This window comes from Pantherophis guttatus, chromosome 1, assembly GCF_059756535.1.
Source record: "Pantherophis guttatus breed Tessera chromosome 1, ASM5975653v1, whole genome shotgun sequence".
In the NCBI taxonomy this organism is placed as follows: Eukaryota; Metazoa; Chordata; class Lepidosauria; order Squamata; family Colubridae; genus Pantherophis; species Pantherophis guttatus.
Window position 1 is genome coordinate 331,346,075 of NC_142063.1, and position 11,033 is coordinate 331,357,107.

General features: G+C 43.0%; 1 protein-coding gene across 1 annotated transcript; it reads left to right on the forward strand.

Annotated features, from left to right (window-relative positions):
- The first annotated feature begins 803 nt into the window (after positions 1 to 803).
- CYB5D2 (cytochrome b5 domain containing 2) lies at positions 804 to 8,337 on the forward strand. Its single transcript, XM_034420850.2, has 4 exons — positions 804 to 1,107; positions 5,217 to 5,357; positions 6,025 to 6,211; positions 7,962 to 8,337. Exons 1-4 carry the CDS (start codon positions 849 to 851, stop codon positions 8,173 to 8,175), a joined length of 801 nt encoding a protein of 266 aa, XP_034276741.1. The 5' UTR covers positions 804 to 848; the 3' UTR covers positions 8,176 to 8,337.
- The last annotated feature ends 2,696 nt before the right edge of the window (positions 8,338 to 11,033 follow it).

Genomic DNA, 11,033 nt, shown 5'->3' on the forward strand with positions numbered 1-11,033 from the left:
GGGCTCCTGGACTCTGGGGAAGCTTCCCTCTTTTAGTAGTCAACTCTTAGAGCGGTAAGTGAGGGTGAGAGTTTGGGTTAGGTTTAGGGTGGAGGTGAGGATGAGGGTGAAAAGGTGAGGGGCAGGCTGAGAGGGAGGGTGAAGTTGAGAGTCAGGATCAGAATCAAATTCAGAGGGAGGGGGACATTGACGGAGAGGAGGGAGGGCATGCAGAAACGAGATGGGGGGGTTCTAATGCCTTTATGACTTCATTCAGGCAGGTTATTATCAGAGATGAGGGAGAGGGAGGATGAAGGACGGGGAGGAGGTTGATGCTGGCAAGCAATGGAGCTGGAGGAAAGTGTTTTATGCCACAGAAACCATTTCCCTCTAGGACCAAAAAGAGAACAGCATTCCCAAGCTCCGGGATTTTCTTTAACAACTTTCCAGTTTATCCAATACAGTAGTTCTGTGATTTCCTGTTGGTCTCCTATCCAAATACTAACCGGATATTCTGCTCCTGCATAGTTTCCGAACTGGCACTTTCAGCTGCCGATACACACCACGCGAATATGTAAATATGCAAGGGCTAAATCCTTACTGGCGTCGTAGCCTCTTTGCTTTGCTTTCCAAGGCTTATATTTTCTGACCCAATGGGAAAACCATGAAAAACCCTGAAGCTCGGAATTCGTGCTTCTCTAAACTTTTTTTCTGTCTAGAGTGACACAGGAGCCTTTAACATAGCTGCGCAGAAAAGCCAATCAGAGTCCTCTAAAACCGGCGACCAATGACCTTACAGGAAATCGTGACGCGTGCCCCGTTCCCTTACTCCCCAGGGGCCATTTTGAGTGCTGGCCCCTGCCCTTCTCATGCTGCGGCCGGCGCTGGCTGCTCTGGCTCTGGGCTGGGCGGTCGCCTGGCTGGCGGCTCGCGGCTTCGCTCCCTGGTGGTGGTGGCGGCTGGGGCAGAATTGCAGCGGGGAGGCGGTCCTAACTGCCGCCGAGTTAAGCCGTTACACGGGCACCGAGGGAAGCCCGGGACTTTACCTGGCCGTGTTGGGACAGGTGTTCGACGTGCAGCAGGGGCGCAGGCATTACGGCCCCGGAGGCGCTTACGGCTTCTTCTCAGGTACCCCCCCCCGCCTCCCAGTCCCTCTTTCCCACCCAGGTCCGGGTAAAGGGGTGAGTCCTTTCTCCCCCGCTCGCGTGTGCGGTGCAGGGGGTGCAAATGGACATGATCTACACCAGGGGTCCCCAAACTTGGCAGCTTTAAGACTTGTGGACTTCAACTCCCAGAATTCTCCAGCCAGCTTAGCTGGCTGGAGAATTCTGGGAGTTGAAGTCCACAAGTCTTAAAGCTGCCAAGTTTGAAGGCCTCTGACCTACACATATACATTAGAATGAACTGTCTGGTTTGGCTCTGCAACCCAACAAGACAGACACAGACTTCAGAGGGTAATTAGAACTGCAGAAAAAAACAATGGCTACCAACCTGCCTTCCATTGAGGACCTGTGTACTGCACGAGTCAAAATAAGGGCTGTGAAAATATTTTCAGACCGCTCGCATCCTGGACATAAACTGTTTCAACTCCTAACCTCAAAATGATGCTATAGAGCACTGCACATCAGAACAACTAACTATTTATTTATTGATTGATTGATTGATTGATTGATTGATTGAGATTTATATGCCGCCTTTCTCCCTAGGGACTCAAGGCGGCTTACAAAATGACAACATCAATACAAATCACAATACAATGCCAAATTAAAATCAGTAACCCAATTAAAAAACGATTTAAAATTATACCAGTGTACCCCCAAACGGATCAGTTTAATTGGCGGAAGAGCCACGTCTTCAGCTCGCGACGGAAGGAAAGAAGATCGGGGGCTGTCCTGAGCTCAGTGGGCAATCCATTCCAGAGGGTTGGGGCTCCCACAAGGAGCCCCGACCCTCGACACAACTAGACACAAGGACAGTTTTTTCCCAAATGCCATCACTCTGCTAAACAAATAATTCTCTCAACACTGTCAAACTATTTACTAAGTCTGCACTACTATTAATCTTTTCATCGTTCCCCCCACCCATCTCCTCCCACTTATGACTGTATGACTGTAACCTTGTTGCTTGGATCCTAACGATTTATATTGATATTGTTTCCTGATTGCTTATTTGTACCCTATGACTATCATTAAAGGTTGTACCTTATGATTCTTGATGAACGTATCTTTTATGTACATTGAGAGCGTATGCACCAAGACACATCCCTTGTGTGTCCAATCACACTTGGCCAATAAAAAATTCTATTCTATTCAATTCTGTTAACTTTATTGTCACTTTGAATGTACACTAATCGGCATACATTAAAATGAAATTTCGTTGCATGCAGCTCTTCAAAGGGTCTCCACCTCCAATATACATTACATACACATGACTAAAATAAAAATAAATAAACCAATAAAAATAAGACTAGAATACAGAGTTGGAACACATGTGACTCTCACATCTGACTTCCTGCTGGCATCCCCACTGACTTTGCTTCTGGGAAATCAGCAGAGAAAATCACAAATTGCTATTATGTGATTGTGGATGATGCAACAATAGCTATAAGTATGAGGTCTGGTCTAATGACCACTCATACAGTGGAGTTGTAAGTTCGAATGGTCACTGAATGACTGGTTGTTAAATGAGAACTAATTGTAAGAATTATTTTTTAAATTATACAGAATAAGAGTTGGAAGGGACCTTGAAGGTCTTCTAGTCCAACCTTCTGCTCAGGCAGGAAAACTATATCACTTCAGACAAATGGTTATCCAATCTCTTCTTAAAAACTTCCAGTGCTGGAGCATTTACAACTTCTGGAGGCAAGTTGTTCCACTGATTAATTGTTCTAACTCAGGAAATTTCTCCTTAGTTCTAGGTTGCTTCTTTCCTTGATTAGTTTCCATCCATTGCTTCTTGTCCTGCCTTCAAGTGCTTTGGAGATTAGCTTGACTCCCTCTTCTTTGGGAAGAGAGATTCTCCTATTTTCCTCTTTCCAAGGGGGCTGATTGAAAACTGAAATGTCTGGATTGAGATTCCAAGCTCCAACATACACCTTGACACCTTCTGACTCTAGGTATTCTCTATGAGGGGACCCCTTTTATATCCTTCCAAAGGACCACTGTGCCCTAATTTTGTTTCATAATATAAAGCACGACCACTGATGGATTACGTGCCATCAGTGGCACCAAATAGATTTGCTCCCTGCCCCACACCTTCCATCATTATCTGTCCCTAACCTATTTCTTCAAGTCTTTCCAAGGGTGGACTCCCCACCATTGCAACTGAGCCCCGCCCACGTTGCTACTTGTTATCCTCTTTTCTTCCATCTTTCCCACCTTTAGAGCCTTTTCCAGAGAGCTGGGTATATACAGTGTGGTTAATTATGCGGCAAATGCATAATTTGTCTGAAGTAGGATAATTTCAGCATGCTCCATTTGTCCCTAGCGTGAATTCTCTGGATTGATTTGGTCGATGATCCAAAGGATTGTTTTCTTGCCATTCACGGGATTCTCAGGAGTCTTCTTTAACAACAAAGTTCAGAGGTGTCAATACTGTTTCTAGTCTACCTCTTCAGTCAAACTTTTGCTTCCATATCATGGTTTGCATGATTCTGATCTTTGTAGGGATACACACATCATGGCATTTGAATATCTTTTCCAAGGCCTTCGTGGTTGCTGTGTGAAGAGAATTCATTTACAGTAACTTAAATTTACTTTACGATTGTTTTTAAACATTTTGTATTTTTAATTGTCTTGTTTTGTTATTGTGAGCACTACAATAACAAGAGTCACAAGTGTGAGTTGGGCAATTATATAAATAGGTAACATTGGTGTCAAGAGCCTGTAGAGATTTTGCAAATGTGTGTATTTAATATATGGGCTGCCCAACTCCCAGATTACTCTGGATAGCTTACAATTAAAAACTAACTAATTTAAAAGAAAAATACAATACACTAGAAGAGCAAAGTACAAAAACAAAACAAAAATGTCCGGTGCCTAAACCCTGAGAGAACCACCAGGCAAATGGTTATTTGAGGGACTGTGTTGATTACATCTGCCCCTCCCATTAGATCTGAGCAGGTGGGATCAACCCTTGTCTTTTTGATCCTGTGATTGCTAAGTAGCTGGATTCACACAAAATGGTTCATCTGATTGCCTAAAAAAAAATTGAAAGAGTTTCATTTGCCTAGTGCAGGCGTGTCAAACTCAAGGCCTGCGGGCCAAGTCTGACCCGGGGGGTGCTTAGATCTGGCCCCCGGTACTGCCCTGGAAACAGTGGCCCTCCTGAGCTCCATTTTCCCTGGCAGACGGTTGCAGGAAGCCATCCCAGCCGAAAACTGAGCTTAGGAGCCCGTTTTCGCTGGCAGAGCGCTCAGGCCACAGGCACCCCTGACACGAGTGACATCAAGCTGGCCTTGCCCACCCTGGTCATTCCCACTCCGGCTCTCCAAGGTCGAACAAAACCCTGATGCTACCCTCAACGAAACCAAGTTTGACACCCCTGGCCTAGAGAGTCAAATTTTAATTTTGGTTAGGTTTTATGGCTTAGATCAGGGGTGAAATGCTCCCGGTTCGGACCGGATCACCCGATCCGGTAGCGATGGCGGCGGGTGGTTCGGAGAACCGGTAGCAAAAATCCCTGCCCCCCCCCATGCCCAGCTGAGCCGCACGTTCATCAGAGGCTTTTTTTTTTTTTACTTTTAAAAGCATTTTTTCTACAACCTCTTCCGATGAAAAAATGCTTTTAAAAGTAAAAAAAAAAAAAAGCCTCTGATGATCGTGTGGCTCAGCTGGGATCATCAGAGGCTTTTCAAAGCATTTTTTTCTGCAACCTCTTGGCTGAAGAGGTGGTAAAAAAATGCTTTGAAAAGTCTCTGACGATCCCAGCTGAGTTCCCTGATAGGCAGAGAGGCATTTTTTAAAGAGCCTCTCTGACGATCCCAGCTGAGTTCCTAATTAGAAAAAATGCTTTGAAATTTTTTTTAAAAAAAAAGTTGGCCACACCCACGCAATCACATTACCCCACCACCACCAAGCCACACCCACAGAACGGGTAGTAACAGATTTTACATTTCACCCCTGGCTTAGATGTATGCAGAGCTAGTCTATTTTATTAGCTGATGTACAAGTATTATACAAGGCCAGAAATTGGGTTAATTGAGTGACAAAGCAGGTGTTTTCTGTTTATTTGTCCAGGGAAAGATGCCTCCAGAGCTTTTGCCACAGGTGACTTCACCCCAGCTGGCCTGGTGGATGATGTTTCAGGATTGTCACCACCACAAATGCTGGCCATCCAGAACTGGCTTTCCTTCTACTGTAAGAATTATGTGCATATCGGTATGTAAAGATGCCTTGAAACGGCTGACACCAATCAGTTTTGCTTGCACCAACTTTTCAGCCACATCTTAGTGTAGTGTGTTCTTAACTCAGCTGATATAGATAGCTGCTAAGAGTTACCTTGAGGTAAGATGGACGGCCTATAAATTTTATAAATAATTATCTCTTACCAGCCCATCTTGCTATGAACAGTCAAAATGTGGAATTCCTATTGGGGTATGTAAGAATATCAGGTTTATTAAGAGAATGTAGAGAGTTTAAATAATTTAGGACACTTAATGGAATTTGCCTTAACCTATCAATTATTATTTTATCAATCTGGAAGAAACTTGTAGTCTGGAAGCTTTTATTATTGCTCCCATTTCAAGTTGTTTTCACAATTCAGCAAAGAAACAGGATTTGATGTAAAATAACAGTAAGAACTTGCCAAATGCACCCAAGCTACATACTTTTAAAAGGAAAAGAAATCAAACAGTGGAGAGCAAAAAACTATTAGCCTAACCATTTTCCCATTAAAACCCAGTTTATTGCTCAGTGAATAACAAAAAATTAGAGTGAACAAAACATGATTAAGCCAAACATGGAAATGTAAGTTCATGTGGTGATGTCTCAGGGATAAGTGTCATATATTGACACATATATTATTTATTACCTCATTTTTCAAAAGGCAAAGTAGCTGGACGATTTTACCAAGAAAATGGGGAACCTACTAAGGTTTTGGAGGAGGCCCGAGCTCTCATTGAAGAAGGGGAGAAGCTGCAGGCCGAGGAGGCTGAGCGAAAAAACCAGTTTCCACCTTGTAACTCTGAATGGAGCTCAGCTGGAGGAAGCAGGGTCTGGTGTTCCAAGCAGAGGTAGGATTTGCAGTTACAACGTTGCAGAAGGACAGGATGATAATGAACCCACCAACTATAATTGTATGATGCAGATATTGGATCTATGCATCATCGTCATAAGCTTGAGATTCATTAGTAACTTTTGTTGTGTCATTGTGAAGGTGGGTAGTCTGTTGGTGGCAGGGAGAAAGGTTTTCCTATTTGTCTTACTGCTTGTGGTAGTAAAGTTATTTTTTAAAAATAAATAAACTGGCAGTGCTGTTTTAATGCTGCAGTAGGAGTGTGATGGCTCAGCAGTTAAAGATGCTGAGCTTGTCGGCTGGAAAGCTGACAGCTCAGGTTCGAAACCCAAGCACTGCACAACAGGGTGAGCTCCCATTCTTGCCCCAGCTCCTGCCGATCTAGAAGCTCAAAAATATGCAATTGCAAGTAAATTAATAGGTATCATTTTGGTGGGAGGCAACAGCGTTCCATGCCTTTGGCATATAGCCATGCTGGCCACACGACCACAGAAAATGTCTTAGGACAACCCTTGGCCAAGAAACAGAGATGAGTACTGTGCCCTAGAATCAGACACAACTAGACAGAGAAACCTTTATCATTTTATTACATGTAGTCTTTGTTTAACAGTAGTAATAGGGATTGGAGCTCTAAACAGTGTGGTTGTAAAGTGCAACATCATGTGACTGCTTGATTAGCAACAGCAGTTCTGGCAGTCCCCAGTTAGTGTTAAGCAAGGACCTCGTGTGATCACAACTGCCAGTTTTCCCATTAGCTTTGCTTGTGGGAGGCAAGCAGGGAAGATTGCAAATTGCAATTACGTGATTGCAGGATGCAACAGTGGTCATAAATCTGGGCTATGTTACAATGACAAGATTGAGGGGATGCTGTGATGGCTGAAACTTTGAAGACCAGCCGTAAGCATCATTCCTTCAGTGCCCTTAAAAGTTCGAGCAGTCACTGAACAAGTGGTCATTAACCAAGGACCATCTGTACAGTTCTTACCTTTTTTAAAAATAGCAGGAAATCATTTGCAGCATCAAGAGCTGGAAAATACAGCTTGAGAGGGCCTGTGGCAATAGATTATCCATACTTGCTATACACTGCGGTTTAGAGCTGTGTTTCTCAACCTTGGCCACTTTAACACCTGTGGATTTCAACTCCCAGAATTCTGGGAATTGAAGTCCACAGGTCTTAAAGCTGCCACGGATGAGAAACAATGGTTTAGAGCAGTGTTTCTCAACCTTGGAAGTTTGAAGATGGGTGGACTTCAACTCCCAGAATCCCCCAGCCAGCGCTGCTGGCTGGGGGATTCTGGGAGTTGAAGTCCACCCATCTTCAAGCTTCCAAGGTTGAGAAACACTGGTTTAGAGAGTTAAGTGGCTCAGTTTGTAATCAGAATGGGGAAGATGAAATGGTTTTTTTTTTCATTTGGCTCAGTATCTATAGCACAATATCATCTATGAATTGATAGTCTGAGTTCTGGCCACAGGCTATATTAACACACCGCTAATGTTAGGCTGAGTTAAAACATGATTGCATTGCAGTGCAGAAATGGTGGAGGATGCAGAAGCACTATCAGTAGCTTTTTTAAAGCAGCTACATTTTTTCCATGGTTGCATAGCTGTCTTCAATTAGCATGTGATCTTGGGGTAAGACATAGCTTTTAAAAATTGCAGAAGCTGCTGTGTTCACACACTCTACAACACCACTGTTAAACATGTCCATTCTTCCCGTTTCATTCATTTCTTCTTCTTGTGCTTTTCAGTGGCGGCATCAGCCGAGAATGGTCTGGTGTACCTAGGAAGCTCTATGAACCTGGGTCCAGTCGTAGCCATTGCGTTTGCATAAAGACAGAAGAGCTGCTTCCTGGGCAAGAGAAATCCACCCGGCTAAGCAACCAAGGAAAGTTGAACAATCCTAACCTTCAGGAATACGAAGGGTGTCACCCACTTTCTGAATGGTGTGCTTTGAAAGAATGAGTCAGCTGTACCTCACTGAAGATTAAAGACTTCTACACAATCCAGGCATTAAAGGAAGCCACTTTTAAGGAAATGTAACTATGTATTTTGACACACTGTCCTAACCTAAAAGTATAGCTTGCAAAATTTGAATTTGCAATTAAAAACCACTCTTTAAAAATATGGGTTTGTAAAACATAAGGTAAAAAATAGGCATGGAGAGAGTGCTTTAAACAATGTGTGTTTAAAATCATGGCAGTTGATGATGCTTCTCTAAGCAGAGGATTCTAGCACTGGAGGAAGAGAGATTTTCATTGGCCCTGAAGAATGGAGGTGTAGAAGGGGCTCCCAGCACCTGCTTCGTAGGTCATTGATTCCAGCATTTGAACCAGAAGTATACGGGTAGATCACAATTTGTGACTGGTCGCTTAGAGTTACAATGGACCTACCCTGGGGCTATGGCAACTGGAATTTGGGCACTCAGCAGTTGGGCAATATTTATGGCCATTTGCAGTGTCCTATGGTCATCTGAGAGGGGATGCGGTGGCTCAGTGGCTAAGATGCTGAGCTTGTTGATCAAAAGGTCGGCAGTTCAGCGGTTCGAATCCCTAGTGCCGTGTAATGGGGTGAGCTCCTGTTACTTGTCCCAGATTCTGCTAACCTAGCAGTTTGAAAGCACATAAAAAATGCAAGTAGAAAAATAGGGACCACCTTTGGTGGGAAGGTAACAGTGTTCCATGCGCCTTTGGTGTTTATTCATGCCGGCCACATGATCACGGAGATGTCTTTGGACAGCACTGGTTCTTTGGCTTTGAAACGCCGCGTCCCGTAGAGTTGGGAATGACTAGCATATATGTGCGAGGGGAACCTTTACCTTTACCTTTTTATGGTAAAGGTAAAGTTCACACATTTTACAGCTGTTTTGCCAAAAACTGGCATTTACTTCTGGTTTTCAGCAAAATGCACCCATAGTGAACCATGGGTTTACTTGATGACTGCAACAAAAAAGGATATAATCAGGTTAGTCATGACACCAACCCGTTTTATGACTGTCACGACTTATCACTTTGATGGGCAAGCTCTATTATGGTTGTAAGTTGAGGACCACCTGTAATTGATTTTCTAACTCGTATAAAATGGCTGTATTGATATAACAAAAAGACAAAAAGACAGGTTTTCCCATCCAGTTGTGTCCAATTTTAGGGGTGATGCTTATCTTCGTTTCTTAGCCAAGGGAACCAGCTTTGTCTGAAGATGCTTCTGTGGTCACGTGGCCAGCATGACTATATGCTGAGGCGCATGGAACTCCGTTCTGTTCCCATCAAAATGGTACCTATTTATCTACTTCCGTTTGCATGCTTTCAAACTGCTAGATTGACAGGAGCTGAGGCAAGTAAGCTCATCCCACTGCATGGCGCTCATTCTTGAATGGGCTTTCAGCTTTCCAGCTGACAAGCTCACAGCCTTTAACCGCTGAGTCACCCTGCCTCTTATTTTGATATAACATGCAAGGCTAAAATATTGGATCTGCACAACGCATGAGTTCTAAACTGATCCTTTTATAAACCATATTTAAGTAATAACTTGATTCACTTGTAAGGGGGCCATGATGGCTTAGCGGTTAAAGGCGCTGAGCTTGTTAGCCGGAAAGCTGACAGTCCAAGTTCAAGAACTGTGCACTGCATAACAGGGTGAGCTCCTGTTACTTGTCCCGGCTCCTGTCCACCTAACAGTTTGAAAGCATGCAAATGTGAGTAGAAAAACAGCATCCCATGTCCCTCAGCATACAGTATAGTCATGCTGGCCACATGACCACAGAAATGTCTTCGTACAACCCTGGCTCCCTCGGCTAAGAAACGGACATGAGCACACTACAGTTGGATACAACTGGACAGGGGAAACGTTTACCTTTATCTTTAGATTAACCCTGCTAAATTATGGTTTGTTAGATAACTTAAAAGAGTTTAATGTTCTTGCTGCTCTTCAGTAAAACATGCCTATTGAACTCCCACTTGATATGTTGTATTGTTTCCCATCTGACTTAATTTACTACTTCAGGTTATGGTTTGTATTAACCATCAAACAAACCTCTTATGATCTTGAGCAAATTGTAATATCAACACATCTGGAAGATACCAGCTTGGAGAAGTGAAAATTTAAAAATATTTTTTTCTGGATAAAATTGGGCATTACTAGTGTCAGTATTCAGTTTGCAGCAATGTACAGTTCTTCTGCTTGACTTCTGTAACCATGAACTTACTGGTGTCCAATTCAATTAAATTGCTTTATTAGAAGAAATTACAAGTTGGCATATAAATATTAGAAAAATACATTGCTTTACAGGGCTTTTGAAGGAAAGATTATAGAGTAATAGTTTAAAAAACGATTAAGACTTTGTTTCTCAAACTAAGAACAGCTGAAAAACAGGCCATATTACTTGCAGATGTTTAGTTTCCTGCTATGAAAATGGTATTATTGTGTGTTGACTGAAGTAACCCCAGTCTGGTAGGGACAAGACTACAGTTTTGTACAGTCAATCCATAAGGAGAGCTATGCCTTTTTAAAAAAAAAAAAAGTATAGGCAAAATTTATTTAATGCAATACAGACCCTCCAACTTTAAAACAAAGTAGCATGTTTGCAAATAGCTACTGTATGTTGGACATCATAAGCTTAATTCTGTTACCTGATGTTGTGATACCTAGGTTTAGTACCTGAGTTGCTGTGTGGGAGAACCAAGGGTAGAAAAGCTTCCTCTTCCACTAATGTCCCTCTGACTTGAATACAAGACTTCACAACCACTCTTTCATAAGCCAAGCAGTTATCCTTTCCCAAACACAGATTAGTCCTTTTAGTAATGTCCACTGCGAGCAGCTTAATG